At 44.1% G+C, this 22,640-nt stretch overlaps 1 protein-coding gene across 5 annotated transcripts in view; it reads right to left on the bottom strand.

The window, feature by feature from the left end:
* Positions 1-1,027: 1,027 nt before the first annotated feature.
* ldd (lipid droplet defective) overlaps positions 1,028-22,640 on the bottom strand; it is a 92,269-nt gene continuing 70,656 nt past the window's right edge. For all 5 annotated transcript variants that reach the window (XM_076520287.1, XM_076520290.1, XM_076520288.1 and 2 more), the window contains 2 exons: positions 16,790-17,033; positions 1,028-3,686 (listed from right to left, as the gene is read on the bottom strand). In XM_076520287.1, the coding sequence (XP_076376402.1) occupies positions 3,561-3,686; positions 16,790-17,033 (370 nt within the window). In that variant the 3' untranslated portion in view covers positions 1,028-3,560. The remainder of the gene's footprint in view (positions 3,687-16,789; positions 17,034-22,640) is intronic.

Raw genomic sequence — 22,640 nt, 5'->3', positions numbered from 1 at the left:
GGCGCCGCCGCATCGAGCCGACGCGAGTTAGCAAAAGTTGTATAATTAATTAGCAACTTCGACGGACGATAACAGTTTCCTTAATGGACACCTTATCGCACCTGTTGTCAGCTATTTCGATAACTGAAGCTCGATACTTTCCGTACAGTTTCTCATTGAGCCGGCGTTATCGGCCGTGTCGGTCGTCGATTAACGTGATTTCCGATTTTTATTCGTCGGAGAAAATTTTTTGCTCGTATCACGGCGACCCGGTTCGATTCAGATTTTACCGGTTGATGTTTGCAAATCGCGATTGAAACACAGGACTCCCCGTTAACGGAGCCTGTATTTATTCGAGCGGAAACTCATTTATCGGTAGCCCGGTCGATTGCAAAGAAACCTAATATGTTATTAATGCGATGAAAATTATGAATCGCAATTATTATCGTAGAAATATAACGACATTTGGTCGCCGACATGTGTGTTGGAACCATCGACAATGCGATTCGAATTCGTTCCGGACTGTGATTAAATTTCATTCGCGCGCTCGCGCCAACAATTATAACAATGATCTGTAGAACCTTCAACGTTAATCAATCCGAATTGAAAATTCGTGGCTGTACACAACGCTGGAAACGTTTTCAGCGTTTCCATCCGGATTCTTGGTCGCCGTAAAATTCATTGCTCGATGATTACATATCTCATAAGAAAATAATTATTAATTACCCGGCGTTTCATATCGCGAAACGTAAAACCGTTATTACACTGACGGGTTCGCGAGATCAAAGAGAATTTACAGTGACGGAGAAATGTATTCGGACAGCTTTAATAAGCTATATAATTATAATTAATTAATATTATTGTTATATTATTAATATTATATATATTATATTATATAATATTATATATATTAATTATAATATATTATAATTGTTGTTGTATATTTATAACTATAATATTTAATTAATTCATAATAAATTACATTAATTGCTGTGTAATTGGACTCGGTGCCAGATAATTCAACATCAATTAATGCGAATAACGTAGCTAATGTTGTCCAAGCGATGAAGAATACTTCAACTTTATTAAAGAAAAACGAAATATTACTTTACAGATTTTTCACCGTTGTGTGAAATACCGAATATTCCCAATGTGCGGCGTTTGTCCTTACAGCCAGAGAGTTAACACACTATTACACGGTTCACAGATCGAGCTTTACTTACACGTCTAGCGGGAGAAAGCCGGCGAAGTTCGAAAAAATCCACTTCTTAAAAAATATTTAATATTTTCAAAACTGACGATAAGATTTCGGTGAAAAGTATACAACGAGGATGTTTAGGATTTCAAGGGATTTCAAAATCTATCAAACATATGTATAACAAGATTTGTAAAAGTAAATTCTTAGAAAAGTATTAATACCCTTCCCGACGATAGCGTGGTAATCGATGCATTCGAAGCGACACGCGTCCCTGATAAGTGGAGCACGTTATCAGTGGGCCACGGTGGAAATTTTCGAACGGCCGCGGCCGGCCGATACGGTTTGCTCCTCTGGAAACGCGAGTCGAACCGGGCCGAGACGGGTCGAACCGAGCCGGACCGAACTGAGCCGAGGCGAGCCGAGTCGGACCGAGCTGAGCCGGGGCGAGCCGAGTCGAGCCGAGCTGAGCCGGAGCGAGCCGAGTCGGACCGAACTGAGTCAGAGCGAGCTGAGTCAGGGCGAGCCGGGCCGGGCCGAGCTGAGCCGAGCCGAGCCGAGCCAGAGCGAGCTGAGTCAGGACGAGCCGAGCCGGAGCGAGTCGGACCGAAGTGAGTCGAGCAGAGCCGAGCCAAGCCGAGCCAAGTGATGCCGAGCAGGGCCGATCCGAGCCGATCCGAGCCGAACCTCGGGTTTATCGTCCGCGGAACGGCCTCTTATCAGAGCAACGCGTGTCGAGCCGGGAAACGAGCAGTCGCATCCTGAGATTACAACCCGGCCCGCTCTCTCCCGTTCTCCCGCGACCCTTAATTAAAATTCTAAATAATAATACTAGAGTGCGCCGTGTGCGGCGTATCGATTAACGATCGAACGATTCATACATCGCGCCGCTCGCTCCGGACGGCAATTCGTTTCGCGTGCGAAGTCAAACGTCGCTAAAAAGAGAGAGAGAGAGAGAGAAAAAAAAACCATGCGACGGACGCTGCTCTCCCCAACTTTTATCCGCCGACAAAACCGTAGAAAAAGTTGTTCGGTGTTAAAGTTTTAACGACAGGGGCTCGGGGGAGGGGGGGGGGGCGAAACCTCGCGAAATTCCGCTCGCGAAACGCAGCGGCTCCGAAAAGTACTCGAACGCTTTTGTCGATTTTCGGGGAATTCGATATTGAAGCTGTTATAATTCTCGCGAAACGTGTCCCACGGCGACCAGCCCGGGCTCGTTTCGAAGCCCGAAGCCTCCGCTTTCGCAATCCGTTCACGATTCTTTTCGCAACCGCGTTTGCACTGCGTAGCAGGCGGGAAACCGACGACGCGATTTTTTCGCAAAAAAACCATACGAATCGTGGAGCCTCTGATTTCTAGGAAGTCTCGAATTTCTTCGGACGAAATTAACGACGGATCGCGATAGCAAAGGGTTCAAGCTTCGAAACGATCCCAGGCTCGTTGTTGCACGATTGTTTCTTACGAAGTTATAAAATACTTTTTGGGACCACTGTATACACGTAGACAGGAACGGGCGTCGGCTATTCTTCTTACAAAAGCGACACCGTTTTCGCATCTATCCTGTGCAGATTAAACATAACTTGTAAATTAAAATTACCGACTATACAACTAACCGAACAAATTGTAGCGTACACGATTGCAGCTCGGAACCAGCGAAGTCTTGCGCACAGTTCAACCGAAGTCTTTCTTCCATTCACTTTCACGCGATCGAATTAATAAAATCTTCTCCTCGCTGGTCCTCGAAATTCTGCCATCCGTAACACCTCGACAATTTCCTCGCACATTTTACCATAAACACCGCGTCGAGTTTACGAAGTTCGAACACTTCTCGCAGAGATCGCGCTCCTAAAGTTTAACTATAAAACGCTTGTTATTTCAATTTAACGCTAGAACGACGCGACTGACTTACATTGCTTTATCACAATGGCAAGATTGATTTTCTTCAAACTTCCTACGATTTCTGTTATAATGTTTACCTGTTATAATATCGGTAAAGAAGCTAGTAAAAAAATTGCGAACGTTTCTATAATTTCGAAACGAAAGAAGGAAACAGAAATCGGTTCGGTAATTCCAGCGTCAAAAGACGAAATGTCACAATTTGGATTAAAACCGTCGCGTACACTCGAAAATCTCTCTCTTTCGTTTCGTTGCTCTCATTTTCTTGCACTTGCTCATCGTTACGCTAATACTTAAGATAAGAATTGATCCATCGGTAAGTGGTTTAAGCCCTGGAAACGAAGCTATCACAGAGGCCGCACCGATATTCGCGTGAAAACGACGACGGATCACGATGTTGTACGTGGCGTTGTTTTAAAATGCCATTTTAAAACACGAAAATTCGACGGCAATCGATCGACGGCGGGCTCGAACGAGCAAACGATATCGGTTAAAAAGTGTCCATGCGTATGGTGTCCGCGGTGGAGTAGCTGTTCAAGACGTTGTTCACGCTGTCCTGGCTGTACATCGAGCCGTCCATCTCCGCGTCTATGTCCTCCGAGAAATTCACGAGCACCTGCACAGATGAAACTCTTTTAATTTTCGATACTACGGGCCACTATAGTGGCCTACCATAAGGTGCCACCGAGGTACTACGGACCACTATAGTGGCCTTCCATGTAATGCCACTGAGGTACCACGGGCCACTATAGTGGCCTTCCATATAATGCCACTGAGGTACTACGGGCCACTATTGTGGCCTTCCATATAATGCCACCGAGGTACTACGGGCCACTATAGTGGCCCTCCATAAGATGTCACTGAGGTACTACGGGCCACTATAGTGGCCTTCCATATAATGCCACCGAGGTACTATGGGCCACTATAGTGGCCTTCCATATGATGCCATTGAGGTACTATGGGCCACTATAGTGGCCTTCCATACGATGCCACCGAAGTACTACGGGCCACTATAGTGGCCTTCCATATAATGCCACTGAGGTACTACGGGCCACTATTGTGGCCTTCTATATAATGCCACCGAGGTACTATGGGCCACTATAGTGGCCTTCCATATAATGCCATTGAGGTACTATGGGCCACTATGGTGGCCTTCCATACGATGCCACTGAAGTACTACGGGCCACTATAGTGGCCTACCATATAATGCCACTGAGGTACTACGAGCAACTATAGTGGCCTTCCATAAGATGCCACCGAGGTACTACGGGCCACTATAGTGGCCCTCCATAAGTTCGATCGTTTGTAGCGAATAAAGTCAGTGCTTACTGCAGAAAGATAATTCACCTTATTTCTCTCTCAACAACGGTTCAACAGATATGCCTTATTTTTTTCAATTTTGTTTAACTTTATTTGGATTAACCCTTTTGCTACGGGCGGGTTCTCCGCAACGATCGGCGTCTTGTCGCAGCACGCCGTTCAGCAGAAGTACCGCGGCGGAAAATCCGCCCGTAGCGAAAGGGTTAATCGACTCGTCAACTCACGCCATGAACGACAAAATCGATCGAAGTTTTCTTAACAAGCTAGCTGCGTCGCGACGAGTATACTCGTCACGGAGAAGCGGTGGTATTTTACAATAAACTGATTCTTGCTGAACGAATGCAGGGATTTTTTGAACTTTCGATGCGATTCGTGCGACTGATATTTCATATCAGGGTTAAATTCTTAAATTGATAAGTAGACCGCGGATATTTATGCAAAATACAAATTTTCCGAGACGATTGCGACAGAAATTAACCAATCAACTGTGTCACGACGAGTGTACTCGTCGCGAATGAAATCGGCTTGTCAGAGGAAAATTAAAGAATATAACTCGATGCTAATTCGATGACGATTCAACGACAATTTTCCCATATTCCAGAACGTTTCGAAAAAGCTCGATTTAAAAGCAAAATCATCTCGTCGTCTCGCTTCCGTGAAAAGTTCCACGATTTTGCCGGCGAACTTCGTCATTTTCGCCCGGTGTTCGGCGTGCCGCGGGAAACGTGCCGTGACTAATCGGCAATTATTGCAAATACGAGCCGAGAGGACCTGCAAACTTCGGGTCGATGCCGTCGCGACGTCGCGCGGACGTCGTTTATCGCGTCGTTCCGACGAGATGCCGCGGATCCTCGAGCGAACGGGAATAAAACAGGGACGGGGACGAGATAGAGGCATCGAGGACGACACGCTCTATCTCTGTCCACCCTCTGACCTCCATCCGAGCAACGGAGAACCATAAAAATCTCGAAACTCCCGCAACGAGGCGAGTTTACGCGGTTTGCATGGAAGCCCGCCCTCGAGCGGCAAAAACCGCGCCACGGCGAACTTGTTTGCGACAATTCCGAGGACACCGGTCGGGTTCCGTCTCGCGCAGCCGGATACTTTGGGGGAGATTGCGTTTTTTCGATATTTTCAATTCGTCGCGATCCGTCGCGGCCGTCGACGACGACAACGACGGCGGTGTTCCTGAACAACCGTGTCGGGCGACGCGAAAAGTTGACGAATTATCGATCTCCAACGAATCGTTGCAAGCAACGGCTGAATACTCGGCCATATTGTAAAACGCTATACAGTAATGTGTCCCTAATTGACGCTCAGATTGTCCATAAAAATGGGCAATTTTGGAGGAGGAGGATATACGATTGTTCGAGCTTTGCGGCTCGTTTTTATAATTACCGATTCTCAGCAACTATAAAAACGAGCTAGAAGGCTCTGATAATAGTATTTTTCTCTTCCCAAATTGTCCATTTTTGTGGACAATCCGAGCGTCAGTTAGGGAGACATTACTATATTATAAAGATAAACTCCGCGAAGAATCATCGTAGACTGCAAGGGTTACTTTAAAGTTCTGTAACTTCGCGAACAAAAATCGCAGCCAAGTCCCTCTTTTTTCAAATGAAAGGAGAAGGATCGAACTTCGTCCCACGGTAAATGGCATCCCCGGAAAAAATTGTACAAAGTTCGTGCATTTCGTCAAACTTGGCAAGATCAAGATTTTCAATGTGACAAACACGAGTTCGCATTTGAAGCGTTGCGACAGCGAGGGAGTATCGAATTTAGAATCCAGAAACAGCGTCTTAAAGTAAAGGTTTCAAGCTTGAATTTAGAAAAAGAATCATCGTCCTACGGTGATTTTCGGCGGAGTTATCGTCGGTCGATAAATGGGCAATTTTGGAGGAGGAGATACGATTGTTCGAGCCTCGTGGCTCGTTTTTTATGGTTATCGATCGTCAAAAACTATAAAAACGAGCTGCAAGGCTCGAACAATCGTATCACCTCTTCCCAAATTGTCCATTTTTGTGGACAATCCGAGCGTCAATTAGGGAGACATTACTGTATCGATTGATCCTTCGGAGTAGGCCGTTCTTCGAGAAAAATACTCGTTGGTAAATTTCGCAAGCGGTAACTCGCAGAGACGGGCGCAAATTCGATATGTACAGTGGCTCGCAAAAGTATTCGTACACTTTTAACGCTAAACCTATCACGTGCGAAACAATTTGCAATTCTGCAATCTTCGGAGACTCTTTCATGGAAAATGCTTGAATAAATTCTATCACTGTTCGAGCAAATTTTGCAACGAAAACTTAACAAAATCTGCTCTCGCAAAACTAATCTAATTTTCACGAAGCAACGGAACGAACTTCTTCAAAATTCGACCGAACGACTTGATTTTTGTTTAAGTAACAAAGGAACCAGTCTGCTGGACAGTGATTAAAATGCTTTTTTCTTTATTTTGCTGTTACGATTATTTTGCTGCACGATCCGCGACCTCGCAAATAACGCGTAAAGATTTAATATTTAAAAAATAAGAATCATCCACACCCCTCCGTCTGATTTCTGCGAGAAGTTCTAGGAATTTCCACGCGGAATCGGCGACTTTTCCCCACCGCGCGGCGCGGAGGAGCACGCGGCAAAGAAAGGCCGGGGCTGCGCGTAGAGAATTTCCATTCATTTCCAGCCGGCTGCGCGGGCGTCTGCGAACGAAACGCTACCAGGTTAACAGGTGAAGCAAAGAGTAAGTTCTCTCCGCGTCTCTGAAAGCAACGGCGGCGTCCGATCGATGTTTTCTTCGGCGTCGCGGTCGTGAAAGGCGGCGCGGCGCGGCGCTCGTCCTTCGGCCGGAATCGCGCGTTCGTCGCGCAATTGTCCGAAGCATTTTCCGCGGGATTACGCAACTCTCTCTCTCTCTCTCTCTCTCTCTCTCTCTGTCTTGGTTCTCTCTCTCTTTATCTCTGTCTGTATCTCTTTCTCTCTCTCTTTCTCTCTGTCTCTCTTTCTCTCTCTCTCTCTCTCTCTCTCTGTCTCTGTCTTGGTTCTCTCTCTCTTTATCTCTGTCTGTATCTCTTTCTCTCTCTCTCTCACTCTCTCTCTCTCTGTCTCTGTCTTGGTTCTCTCTCTCTTTATCTCTGTCTGTATCTCTTTCTCTCTCTCTTTTTCTCTGTCTGTCTCTCTTTCTCTCTGTCTCTCTTTCTCTCTCTATTTCTCTCTGTCTTGGTTCTCTCTCTCTCTTTCTCTCTGTCTGTCTCTCTTTCTCTCTCTCTCTGTCTCTCTCTCTTTCTTTCTCTCTCTCTCTCTCTCTGTCTCTCTCTCTCTCTCTCTCTCTCTCTCTCTCGGTTCTCTCTCGGCTCTCCCGGGCTGTCGCGTCGCTCCGCGCGAAATGCAATTAGAAGACGCGCGGTCGAAGGAGAAAGCCGAGATGAAGAAAAAAGAGCAAGCGGAGGAAGATTCGCATTGCGGCGCGCGCGAAATCCAGCCGGGCGCGGCGATCCGACGCGCGAAATTCGCCGGCGGAGTCGCGCGCGGCCCGGCTCCAATTTGCATGAGACGGTTAATAAGGGAGGCGTGATTTAACCGCCGGTTAAAAAAGTTACGCCGCGGGATTACGTGACTCGCCGGGCCCGGCTGATTATAATTAACACTCTTTAGACATTTATTCGGCGCGAGATTACTGGGGGACCGAGGCCGACTCGAAAGTAAACAGAGCCGCGGCTCCATTTAAGCGCGCGCCGCTTGTTTTTTCCTTCGGATAAATTAACCGTCGGATTTTTTTCCCGCGGAAAACTGGAAAATGTTTCGGCGCAAAGTCTGCCACTTGCTGCGGTAATAGGGCACCGGTGCCAGGATACCCTGGTGGCGTAGCCAATTACTGTGCCTCTTGGCCATTTTCAAGCATAATTAACTTTATATTCGTCGTATAAGATGTATCATATAGTTTTATACAAATTTAATTAATCGTTTGTTTTTTAAAATTTAACACGCGAAGGATAGACGTTCTTACGAAAAAGTTTAAGAAAATACTGAACGAACGAACATCGATATTCGGGAAAAAAGATCGTTTTAAGCAAGATACGGTAATGTCTCTCTAATTGACGCTCAGATTGTCCACAGAAATGGACAATTTGGGAAGAGGAGGTGCGATTAATTTGAATCGTGCGTCTCGTTTTTATAATTACCGTTTCTCAACAACTATAAAAACGAGGCGCAAGATTCGAATACAATCGTATCTCCTTTTCCCAAATTGTCCAATTTTGTGGACAATCTGAGCGTCAGTTAGGGAGACATTACTGTATCGCAATGTTAATCCTTTGCACTCGAAGCCATTTTAACTGTAAATTAACATTTCCGACTTGTAGTATTTCCATTTTATGTGACACATGATTTATAATTTCATGTATATGAAATCGAGTCTTGTAACTCGTACAACAGTTAGACTTTTAACAATCTTTTTATATCTAAGCTTCGATAATATAAATATTATTTTGGAACGTGATGTAACAATTTTTTTTTAGCGCTGCCTCAGAGTCACCGCTCGACTGCAACGGGTTAATTGTATCGATTAAATGTGTTAAGATTATGGAAAAATGAGATAATAATTGTTGATTTGAATTTTCGTTTTATAATAACGATTGAAGGATCGTCGGAGGACCGCAGATTTTTCCGCGGACCGCGGAAAAAACGTAAGCGAGGGCTATACGATAAAAACGAAATTTCTTCCGTTTTAGACGACGTTTTAAACGGCGACTCAAGTTGAACGAAACACACAGAAATTTCGTTGCATCTTTATTACACCATTTACGTTTGTTATATTTCGCGCGGCCGAGAACGCACTAAACGCACAACGTCCGCGGCCTAATGATAACAAATTCCTGCTGGCATAATGAACCTGGGAGCCATTTCGAAACCGGCCGGACAGCATTGCGCGGTACGAACGGACGTTGATTTATATCGCTCATAAAAGGCTCATTGTTTCCCTGTAACTTTGATGCTGCGTGAACACGATGGCTACCCTAACGCGCAACGGCACATGTAAATAACGTTGAGAACCAGAAATTCAGACGTTTATGCGGAATATAAAGGCAACTTTCCGAGGCAATTCTATACATAGATTACGCGTCGAATGAAAATGTATTTGTTCCTTTAATCCGAGAAAGATAACCTACGTTGCAGAGGCGCCTGCGAAGACTGTTGATTTTTGTTAATTTTTCATAGAGGTCTAGTGATTTAAGTTTAAAATTACTTAAAATATAAAAAAATATAATATAAATGCATTTTATTTTTACAATAATGCCAAACCTTTAAAATGACTAGATTAACTTAAATAAATATCCATTGTTAGTATAAAATTGACGCCTTAGAAAAGCATGCGCCTCTGAAGCGTATGGTTATCTTTTACGTACGTTGTCATATGGTTATCTTTCTAGGGTTAATATTGGGTTGGCAACTAAGTAATTGCCGATTTGTTCAATGAAATAAAAAGTTCTTTTTTACTTGGAACGAAGTTTAATCTGTAATGTATTTTCCATTTTGTTCGATGACCTTTTGCCGTCTCTCTGACAACTTGAAAATTCCATGCTCGCAGAAAGTCTGATCCTTTTCGGCCAAAAACTGAGTTAAGTGAGATTTGACAGCGTCATCGTCATTAAAAGTTTTACCACGAAGGGAGTTGTCCAGGGATCGAAATAAGTGCTAATCCGATGTCGCGAGATCAGAGCTATATGGTGGGTGTAACATCGATTCCCAACCAATATCCATGAATTTTTGCCGAGTGGACAAAGACGCGTGCGGCCTAGCATTGTCCTGCTGGAAAATGACACCTTTACGGTCGACCAATTCTGGTCGCTTTTCCTTGACCGCTGCATTCAATTTGTCCAGTTGCTAACGTTCACGGATAATAAAAAACAACATAATAATAATAATAATAATAATAATTTTATAATATAACATTTACGGATATCATAAAAATGGGAGCGAGAGACATCTATAACTGAAATCGGCAATTACTTAGTTGCCGATAATCGCACGAATGGTGTAATGTTTTCGAGTGTTTTCACGGTTTCTCGTTAAATAAAAAATCTGAACCAACAATTCTGGTATTTTGTAAAGTAAAAAAAATGTTGATCTAAGCTTGTTTGGTTCATGATAGTGAAAATTGATGGATAAAGTTATACTTTCAGTTACGCTTTAACAATCTTCGTTTACTATTACTTTAATAATAAATGATATAAATGAAATAACAATGTTATTTGTCGCTCTGTCTCCGCAACATTATTCTCCATGCAAAGAGAAATCACCAAAAGTTAATAATAGACTCTCTCCTTTCGTCGATATCAAAGGCATTGATAAGTCGACTGCCGCCGCCATGCCAATTTTAATATCATAACATCTATTCTCCTCTTATTTCAATGGAAATGTCACTTCGACACGAAAATAGATGTATCTTTTTTCATAGAGAGTGTGACAGACATTTCTCCAATTTCTGTTCATAATAAATGAGAATCGAACCGAGTGTAGTTCGTGCTGCATCTGCTCCAAATCCAACTCTAACTTGGCACAAAAGTAACAATAAGTCAAGTATAAAATGATTCTGTGAACAATATTTTTATAAATAATCAGCTTATTAACTTCTTCTTGTCAATTCCAATAGACGTTAATAGCCAGCGGATTTTATGACAAAATTGAGTAGATCAAACGCAAAAAAGGCACAAACATTTAAGCAATTTCGTGTAATATTACTGTATAATTACAGTTTAATAAGATCCGCAGTCTAACAACGACAATTTTTCTTTTGCATAAAAGTCCGCGATCCAGATATTAGGTTCAAATTCATACCAAGATTCGAAGGCAATTCGGAGGCCACGTGACACGATTTGAAGGCGATTCGGAAGCCACGTGCCAAGATTCGAAGGCAATTCGGAGTCCACGTGACACGATTCGAAGGCAATTCGGAGTCCACGTGACACGATTCGAAGGCGATTCGGAGGCCACATGACACGATTCGAAGGCAATTCGGAGGCTATATGACACGATTCGAAGGCAATTCGGAAGCCACGTGCCAAGATTCGAAGGCAATTCGGAGGCCACGTGATACGATTTGAAGGCAATTCGGAGGCCACATGCGACGATTCGAAGGCGATTCGGTGGCCAAATGACACGATTCGACGGTCGACCTTATCAAAAGTTAAATAGAGACCCTATTAAATTACATAGGCGTAGGACTAGCACAAGAAAATTCACAGCAAACCCAAATTTTCTCATTTCCAGGAGAAATAACTCTACCAATAAAACCGAGTCGCAATGCTCGAATAATCGTACTAGCATCGACGTAGCAATAAATTCCATAGGCGCAGAACAACTACAATAAAATTCACAGCATCTCGAAATTTGTCATTCCAGAAGGAAACTACTATATCTCGACAAACATCAAATTAATAAATAGGAAGAAAAGTTTCAACTAAGAACGCCAACGTATCGACGCCAGGGAGATTATATCAGAAGAGTCGCAGACCAACGCGGACATCGAAGCGGCAAACCACGATCGCACTGATCGAGCCGAGGAAACAATCGATGGGATAGTTTTGAAGGACGGTAAGCAATTCACGGAGGAGCGATCGCAGGAGACTCTCGGGCGTCGCGGTACAATCGCGAGATACCGCGAGAGTAGTTCTGGACGCATTCAATGGAATCACGTTCGCATCGTTTGTTCGCGTCTCGCGTCTCCTTAATGGAGATAAGATTCCGGAGCGTGTACGGCCGCGTGGCTGTCGCGGGACTTGCTGATCCGGTTATGTTTACCCGTACACAAAGCTGATCCCCGGGGATTAACTCGGCACGGAGACTGCTCGTTGCTAACCAACCGACTGGAGGATCCCCCCGGCCCCCGCGCGAACCCCCGGCTCGGCTCGCCCCGGGGCCCCGAACCCAGAATTCGCCTTTAATAACCAATCCCGAACACCTCCGGGTGCAATTAATCGTCGTCGATCGGAGGCCGGGCCGCGGCCCGAACCATTTCTTCGCGGCGACCCGGGACTTTTAATCGGCGAGCCTCCTTAGGCTACGTGTTAGTCGAACTCGTTGATTAGAAAACTTTAGATTAAGGCGCTCTTTCTATCGGCCGAGGGACTCGGAAAATTATTCGGCCTCCTCCTCTCCCCCCTCCCCTCTCTGACGGCGAGTTTAAAGCGCGACGGTTTATGCGAAGGCGACTTGTTACCGCGATCGTTGCGCGCGGCGCGACGAGGACAGGCTTTGGAGATACGCGTCCTTTGACGTTTAATACAGTAATGTCTCTGTAATTGACGCTCGGATCGTCCACAAAGATGGACAATTTATGGAGAAGAGAGAGGATTATTCGATCCTTGCGATTCATTTTTATAGTCACGAATCGTCAACTCCTGTAACTCCTGTTCCCAAATTGTCCATTTTTCTGCGCAATCCGAGCGTCAATTAGGGAGACATAATAGTAATAGTTTTATAATACTGTAATAGCTTTGCGTTCGATTTTTATATTATTTGTTTGATTCAAGCTTCTTAGTTACTATATAATTTCGCTGAACGATTTGGTTTCTTATAATAAATAATAATATATAATAATATATTATAATTATATATATAATAATATATTATAATTATATATATAATAATATATATATAATATATATATATAATAATATATATATAATATATATATATAATAATATATATATAATATATATATATAAACATCGTAATAATAATAATAATAATAATAATAATAATAATAATAATTTTTTTGTGTTTATTATTGTATATATAATAATAAACACAAAAAAATGATTATTACTATTATTAATATCATTATTACGATGTTTATTATGATTATTATTATTATTACGATGTTTTTTATTATTATTAAATTAGATTGCAAAAGCTGATCAGCCCGAACGCGACTTATCAAAGCCGAATTTCGAGGGTAGATCTTCGGCGGCAAAATATTTTCGCCGGGAAGTGGAATATCAAGTGATCGGGAATGTAAATGTTACGATAGTGGTAATTAGAGTATAATTTAACGACCGCTTGATTATGGTCGGCCGGTATACCGGCCGAATAAACAGGAAACCATCGGCGCGCACCGATGGCGGAAAATAATACCCAGGCTGGATTATTCAGCCGTTTTCATAATATCCCGGCGAGATACCGAATTATTATTCGACCGGCCCGTATCGCGCGGCCCGCTTAATTAATATTCTCCCGTGTTCCGCGATTTAACGATTCTTCGTTTCCCCGGGCCGATCGACTTCGGTCCAGTTATCTTTCTATTTTCCTTTAATTATCTCCGCCATCGCGGCCGCGTTATCCCGGCCGTCGCCGATAACGTTTGAAAAACGCGACGGATCCGCCGCGCCGCGCCGCAGCCGTTGTACGCTCTTTCCGTTCGTTCCGGATCGGTTCGCCGCGAATACACGCCGCTGGATCCTTTCGATTGAATCGATCCGTAGATCACGCCGCAGCGACCCGCATTACTGTTCGGAATAACTGTTCAAGACGGAATAACTATTTTTTTTTTTTTTTAAAGAAGAGAACGATACAATTATTCGAGCCTTTCGGCCCGTTTTTATAGTTATTGGCAATCGGTAACTATAAAAACGAGCCAAAAGGCTTGAACAATCGCATCTCCTCTTCCCAAATTGTCCATTTTCGTGGACAATCCGAGCGTCGGTTAGGGAGACATTACTATACATCTCTTATTATCTCACAATTACTATCTAATCACAATTACTATTACTATCATATTGTTACGGCGACTTGTCCAAATCAAGTCGCTGTAATGTGAAACTGCCCTGTTGCGAACAGCTCCTTAAAGAATAATAGAAGATAGGGGCTGCCACGGAGGTGTGTTATCAACGGACAATCGGAGAGTCGAGATCGGACCGTCGAACGATCAGCATCCCACTTCTGACAGATCTAAATTGTTATTGTATCGAATTGTGTTATAGTTAATATTCTCTATTGTAAATAAAATGCCGCGACGCGAGAGAAATCGTGTAATTCGCAACAATATTATATTATCTCACAAGTGGTCCAAGTGGCGCATGTTATCCACACTAATTGCCATTAAGCAGACGCGACATGAAATAAATTAGATCAAAATGGAAAGAAAAATTGTTGCGAGGGCACAGTAACCAGGGGACGGCACTCTGCCCACCGGCGTCCCTTCGCGAGCGTGTTCCTCCTGGCGGGGATTCAGTGGCACGAAAAGTTGCTCCGTTGCCCGGGCCGAATGAAATCGTTCCCGAGGAGTAATTAATTACGGAACACAGTTTTGCCGGAGTCGAACTCCGGGGGCCGGCCGGCGATACGGCGAATCGGAAAGCGTTTAGGCGAGCTTAGGAGAGCGCGGACGGTGCTGCCCGGTTGCCTAGCCGGCCGTGAACCCTGCTCCACACCGGCTGTACAGAAGTGTGAACCGTAAGACGGCCCCGGGATCCATTAATATTCCTCAGGGCTAGCCTGGGACGTAAACGAGGATCGTCGTTGGTCGAGCGAGATGGAGCCAGCCTGCGCCGGCAGTGCATCATCTGTTCGAGACAAGGGCCCGTGGTATATTGCGCGGACAGAACTTCATCGATTCCCGTTTGATTCGAAACGTTTGTTCGGAATTGCCCTTCGACCGTACTCGCTGTCACCGCCGCTCCTGGCTCAACGTTATCGTTTATATACAATAGACGCCGCCGCCGCCGCCGATCGAGCATTAATTTCGATCGCCGAAACGTAGACTGACTCTGACGCGAGAACTCGATCGGCCGGAATTCGGGACGGTTGGATTTGTTCGGAAATTTCTCGAATCCTCGCTCGAATTCGTGATCCTTGCGCGTCGATACTTACGATCGTCGATGCACGAATTTTCTCGGAATACAGTAATGTCTCTGTAATTGACGCCCAGATTGCGCACGAAAATGGATAATCTGGGAAAAGGAGATACGATTATTCGAACCTTGCGGCTCGTTTTTATCATTGTGGACAGTTTATAACTATAAAAATAAACCGCAAGGCTCGAATAATCGTGTCTCCTCTTCCCAAATTATCCATTTTTGGGCACGATTTGAGCGTCAGTTAGGGAGACATTACTGTACACTGCTCGGGAAGATTATAACGTAGAGAAATTTTCGATAAAAAGATCGGCCAACTTCAACCGACGATAACTCCGCCGAAAATCATCGTAGGACGATGATTCTTTTTCTAAAGTAAAGCTTGAAACCTTTACTTTAAGACGCTGTTTCTGGATTCTAAATTCGATACTCTCTCGCCGTTGCAACCCTTCGAATGCGAACTCATGTTTGTCACATTGAAAATCTTGATCTTGCCAAGTTTGACGAAATGCACGAACTTTGTACAATTTTTTCCGGAGATGCCGTTTACCGTGAAACGAAGTTCGATCCTTCTCCTTTCATTTGAAAAAAGAGAAACTTGGCTGCGATTTTTGTTCGCGAAGTTACAGAACTTTAAAGTAACCCTTGCAGTCTACGATGATTCCTCGCGGAGTTTATCTTTATAATATAGTAATGTCTCCCTAACTGACGCTCGGATTGACCACGAAAATGGACAATCTGCGAAGAGGAGATACGATTATACGAGCCATGCGGTTTATTTTTATAATTATTAATTGTCCTCAATTATAAAAACGAGCAGCGCAAGGCTCGAATAATCGTATCTCCTCTTCCCAAATTATCCATTTTAGTGGACAATCTGAGCGTCAGTAAGGGAGACATTGCTGTGAAAGAAAAGAGGAAGAAGGTACGAATCGAAGTTCTACTTTTCGTTTGGATTTCATTTAGATAGTTCGGCATTATCTGAGATAACTTTATCTAAAGATAACGCTGAAACGAATAGCTTACTATTAATCACCAAAATACCATTCGAGTCAGCATTCGCATCCGCCGTTATTCGATAAATAAATTAAACCTGCGATTGCTGTTACTTGCATTTCATAAATTGTCAATATTAAACGTGTAAAAAATTATGAGATACATTTCTAGAAGATTACACGCTGTAAAATATTAGATTTTGTTGCTTTCGTAAAATACCGCAGTATTTGGGGCGTCCGCGATAATACCCCACGATTTTTCTCAGAATAAACGGAAAGAGGAAAACGTTCGAATCGAAGTTCAACTTTTCATTCGCATTTCATTCATATATACGCGGCAAAATGGCGTAGGACGCAGTGAACATCCCCAAAAAGTTTCGTTCAGTTTGGCAGCAACGGCGTCTTCGAAATTAAATAATAATATAAATTTTCATCGGTTCTATGCGTTTTCTTTGGTTTCCGATGTTCGAACACGTCTCGGCTGCCTCCGAGACGTTTCTCTGCGTGAAGCCATTATCGTTGCACGTGTATTAAAAACATTGTTGTTGCGCACTAACCTGATCCAACGAACTTTGGCTGAGCGTGTAGTCGCTGGCCTTAAGTTCCTCGGCCAACAGTTTCACCTTATTAAAGCTGGTGCTGAGCAGCATGTCCTGGCTACGCGGTAGCATCAAACGAGCCGCCGTCGCCTGTCTCGAGGACACCACAGCCTGCGGAAGGTACTTGTCGAGGGCTTTCTTCAGCTCCGCGGAGGACACCGGCCGTCGGAACCGCAGGAACGCCACGTAGCCCTCGCCGAACCTGCGAACGTTCAGCAAGGCACGATTTTTATTCTCGTTCAGGTTATGTCAAGGTTAGGTTATTTATCGTATTCAGCTGTTCGGGACTGCGAATGTCGTCTCGTCACACCGTATCTTGTACATTCGCAATTTACATTTCAGTTCTTGCTCTTGTTGAAATTCTTTCTTCTGTCATCTTGTAAATAGATATTATATATATATATATATATATAGATATAATGTACAATAAGAATATAATATAATATAATAATATATATAGAATAATATATTATATTTTATTAAAGTGATTAATGATAATTTAATTTATGTATACATAAAAATAATATATTATATTATTTTATATATTATTATTATATAATATAACAATATGTATAAAATAATATACTATTTTAATAAAATAATTAATGATAATTTAATTTATATATACATAAAAATAATATATATTATGATTGTATATTATACCTAATATCTATTTATAAGATAATATATTATTTCGTATAATATAATTGTAACATAAATAAGTAAAGGTATTTCGCAGATGATATTACATATAATTCAAAGGCAGAAAGGATAATTTGAAGAAAATATATTATATCATTTTATATATTATTATTATATTATATTATGATTGTATATTATACCTAAAATCTATTTATAACATAATATATTATTTCGCGTAACATAATTGTAACATAAATAAATAAAGGTATTTCGCAGATGATATCACGAATAATTCGAAGGCAAAAAGGGTAATTTGAAGAAAAATTAACGATGCAGAAGTAGCAAAGATAACGTATATCTAATAATAATATCTAATAATCCGAATAACAACTATCCCATAAACATCGACAGGAAGAATTTTGATACACGTAACGATCTCGACTGGGACACAAGATCAAATAATTCCACTATTCTTTCGCCCCTTGCGGGCATAAAAAATCGAAAATTGCTCCCCTTTTGTGCAGCGTTTAAATGTATCGCGCAACTCGATTCGACAGCAATCGCTGTACATTTTAATCGCGAACGAAGGGACACCCCGCGCGGAAAACTGTATCAACTTGCAGCAGCCTCTGGAGAACGGTTGTCGCAGCTGAAACGCAAACGAACGCGGGACTTTCGTGGAACGAGAAGGAAGGAAGGGCGGGGGGACTCGATCGAAGCGTTAAGATGATATTATAAGCGAAATTAGCGCGAGCAGCGGTGAAAAATGCGAAGAGCACTCGAGCCCGAGTGGGGTCGAGGCGAAGGGAACATTATCCTCGAGCTCTCTCGTCTAGCGAGTAGCAAAGCGCGTCCCGTTGGAGCCTGTGCCGTCGCGCGACCCTAATAAAGAAGAGGTAGAAAGTAGACCAGCGCGCGAAGCCGGTGCGCCCGGTGGTAACGAAGGGCGCTGGTTCACGGCTGGTAACAAATATTTATCACGGCCCGCTTGTTCACCGGCAGATCCGTCTATTCGTATTCATTTACATCGGTACACGCGCATCAGCTCCGATAAATTATGCCGTGGGAAAGGACAGGCTGCGCGCGGCGCCACCACCTCCTCCTCCTCCTACCCTTCCTCATCCGCCTCCTCCGTAAATTTGCATGGCCATTTGCGACAGAGGGACGGTCAAAGGGCCGCCGAGTTAAATCGCGAAATTCTGACCGGCCGGTCGGTCGTGCGACCCCTAAGTGGAACACTTTCAGGCTTCAGAGAAGAAGACGCCCCCGATCGAATTATACCCGTGGAACTCCATTTATCCGGACCGCATTTTTTTTTTTTTCTAAACCGATCCCCTTCTTCGAAACCTACCGGGATCTCGACGATTCGATGCTGAATACTTTGGAACTTTACACAGTAATGTCTCTCTAATTGACGCTCAGTTTACAGCAATGTCTCTCTAATTGACGCCCAGATTGACCACAAAGAGGAAGAAGAGATACGATTATTCGAGGCTTGCGGTTCGTTTTTATGGTTTCGAATTATCAACAACTAGAAAAACGAGCTGCAAGGCTCGAATAAACGTATCTACTCTTCTGAAATTGTCCATTTTTGTGCACAATTTGAGCGTCAGTTGGGGAGACATTACCGTACACTGCTCGAGAAGATTATAACGTAGAGAAATTTTTGATTAAAAGATCGGCCAACTTCGACCGACGATAACTCCGCCGAAAATCATCGTAGGACGATGATCCTTTTTCTAAATTAAAGCTTGAAATCTTTACTTTAAGATGCTGTTTCTGGATTCTAAATTCGATACTCCCTCGCCGTTGCAATCCTTCAAATGCGAACCCATGTTTGTGACATTGAAAATCTTGATCTTGCCAAGTTTGACGAAACGCACGATCTTTGTACAATTTTTTCCGGAGATGCCATTTACCGTGAAACGAAGTTCGATCCTTCTCCTTTCATTTGAAACAAGAGAAACTTGGCTGCGATTTTTGTTCGCGAAGTCACAGAACTTTAAAGTAACCCTTGCAGTCTACGATGATTCCTCGCGGAGTTTATCTTTATAATATAGTAATGTCTCCCTAACTGACGCTCGGATTGTCCACAAAAATGGACAATATTGGAAGAGGAGATACGATTATTCGAGCCTTGCGGTTTATTTTTATAGTTATAAATTGTCCACAATTATAAAAATGAGCCGTAAAGCTCGAATAGTCGTATCTCCTCTTTCCCAAATTATCCATTTTAGTGGACAATCTGAGCGTCAGCAAGGGAGACATTACTGTACTTTGAATACTCTTTGTTTAAATACCCAAAATATAAATACCCAAAAAAACCGCAGTCTAATAACGATTATGGATGCCGAATGAACAAAAATTCGACAATGAACGAAGTGACGAAACGAGGAAGCTTGAGAATAAAACTGCGTCTGTTCCCGGCATGATCTGCTTTCGTTAAATGCTTCGAAACGATGGAAGATACGAAGAAGAGTGGAGCAGTGAAGTTTTCGGTGCAGGCGGCTCAATAAAATCCGCGGGCGAAAAGCAAAGATACGAAACGACGACGACGACGACGAAGAAGAAGAAGAAGAGGCACAACTTTCGGGAAGACAACTTGGACGATAGAAAGAGTTCCAAAGATCAAAGGTGCGAGTTTTAAAGCGCGACCAACCGGGACTCGGTGCTACAATAATTCTCAGAGAGGAACGAGCCGAATTGCGCCGGCAGATGGCAACGAGCGAGCGGTGCGCGCGCGAACGGCGCAGTTATCGGCGCTGTTTCGGCCGTCAAAGGGCTCCAATAAGCGAAAAACTCGCCGCGTTTCAGAGGATCCTCCGTGCGAAAAAAGAAAAAAACGGGGCGACGTAAAATAGAAGGTTCCCCCCGGATGAAACAGCGATCGCGTGGATGCCGCAGAAGTTCGAATCGAGTTTCCGCGAGCCGTGCTCATAAACGAAGTTTACGGTGTCCTTTGGCAGCGCGATATTGCACTCGGTATTTCATACATCCGCGGGGATGTCGCGTCGTTTATCCAGCGATACGAAAAAACCCTCGGCGGATCGTTTCTTGCGATCGAGCCGGCTCGCTTCCGGGTCGCGGATGGATCGCGCGGCTGCGGCGAGCGCGATGGGTGCGACGGGTGCAGGCCGCGCACGTGCGCGAGATATCGTAAATCCGGCGGCGTTCGATCGCCCCGCGGCCGCGGAGAGGCCGGAGGGCGAGAAAGAAGGACGTAACAGGGACATTTCAGCCCCGTGATGGCAACGGGCTGCGCGGCGAGTCAAATATTAGGTCATCCCGCGGGTCGTCTCGTTTCTTATCGCGTTTCACGCGTGCGAGGTTGTCCCTGGTGGCAGCGAACTTTCGAACCCCGCGTACGTTCCTCCGGGCGAACGTTCGCCTTTTTTGCTCTTTAACCATCGGACCGCGGGCCATTCTCGCGTTTCGTACCATCCACGATGTTCATAACAAGTTTCTGCTTTACACCGCAATTTTTCCGAAACATATTTTTCGAGATGTTTCTTGCAGTCTTTTATTGGCCTCTCCTGTCGGTCTCGACGCGGCAGACGTTTACCTTATCTTAATTGCGAGGTTTTCCTGTTTAGATTGAAGCACGGAATCTCTACTTTACGACACTGTATTCTAATTTTTAATATCACCCTCTGACTGCAGTTTTAAGAGACTGTAGTCTCGTAAGTTCGTGACGCCGAGAAAGCGCAAGGTTCAACGTCCTCTACGGAGCTGCAACAATTTTTTTCCGTCATATCGTTCACAGCGTCGTAAAGTTCGGACCTTCCTCTTTCATTCGAGGGCCAGTTCAAGTCGCTGCGATTTTTTCTCGCATAGATTTTCAAGTCCAAAGGGTGCGTTAAACTTCGCGCATTTTCGATATCGCGAACATGTCCTCGGATCTAGCATACTACAGCCATGGTAGCGCGTGATATTAACGATTCGAATACGGTGTCGTAAAGTAGAGATTTCAAGCTTCGATTTAAGAGACATTTCGTTGTTTTGTGAAAACTTTGAACGGAGTTACGGCTGTTCGAAGACCGGTGATTGTGTTTTAGGTACGGCTGAATTCTGCGCGAGGCTATTTCTCTGGACGGCAGAGTCTGCTATGTACTGTACAGAGTCTGATACCGTATATTCTGTCTGTATATACAGGATGTCCCAAAAATGTTTCGCAATCCGAAAGTGGTGGGTTCCTCGGGCCATTTGAAGCAACTTTTTCCTTTACAAAAATGTTCTCCGAGGCACCGTTAACGAGTTATTAACGAAAAACAGTGATCAATGAGAGGCGAGCTCGGCTGGCGCGAGGCGATCGAGCCAATGAGCGGAACTGTGCTTCGCGCGCTGGTCGGCTGGGCCGCCTCGCGTCAGCCGTACTCGATTCTCATTGGCCACTGTTTTTCGTCGATAACTCGTTAACGGTGCCTCGGAGAACATTTTTGTAAAGGAAGAAGTTGCTTCAAATGATCCGAGGAACCCGCCATTTCCGGATTGCGAGACATTTTTGGGACACCCTGTAGACTGTTGTAAATCGATGTGAAGACAAAAGAAGTGTGAAACAATGCATATGAAGACGATTATTTGACTCAAACGATGACCGAGTGAGCTACTAGAGTAAGCCACTATAGTGGCGCGTCGTTCAGAGAGATGACATCCGCGGAAGCCACTATAGTGGCGCGTCGTGCCTAAAAGGTTAATTACGCTGTCATCGAGCATCGAAACGAAGAAAATTGATGAATTCGGGAGGACGCGGGACGGTGAAAGTTGCCGTTGGAAAAACGACACGGGATGGCATGCCGTTTACGGGGAGGGGAGGGTGCGATTGCAAAGACCTTGTAATTACCGAACGTAATCTGCAGTTGCACGCAGCCGGCCGACAGGAGCCGTTGTTTCGGGAAAATGACGGACAGAATGAAAAATCAATCGGACGACCGGCCGGGCGTCGAATAAATTGTCGCGCGACGAATTTTCGCCGGGAAGTCTATGCGAACAACCGAGTCAGAACGAGCCGCGGCGCGGGGGATGGGTGCTGGATGGCGGAGGGGGCGGGGAGGGTGCATCCGACCGACACGAACAATCCATCAGTAGAAACAACGTCATTAAAATGCACCGGTTAAAATTAATCCCGGTCGGATGTCGGCCGACTGCATATTCGACTGGAATATTTGAA

This window comes from Megalopta genalis, chromosome 3 (genome assembly GCF_051020955.1).
Source record: "Megalopta genalis isolate 19385.01 chromosome 3, iyMegGena1_principal, whole genome shotgun sequence".
NCBI lineage: Eukaryota > Metazoa > Arthropoda > Insecta > Hymenoptera > Halictidae > Megalopta > Megalopta genalis.
The sequence above is the reverse complement of the archived record's forward strand: the minus strand, read 5'-3'. Positions and strand labels throughout refer to the sequence as shown.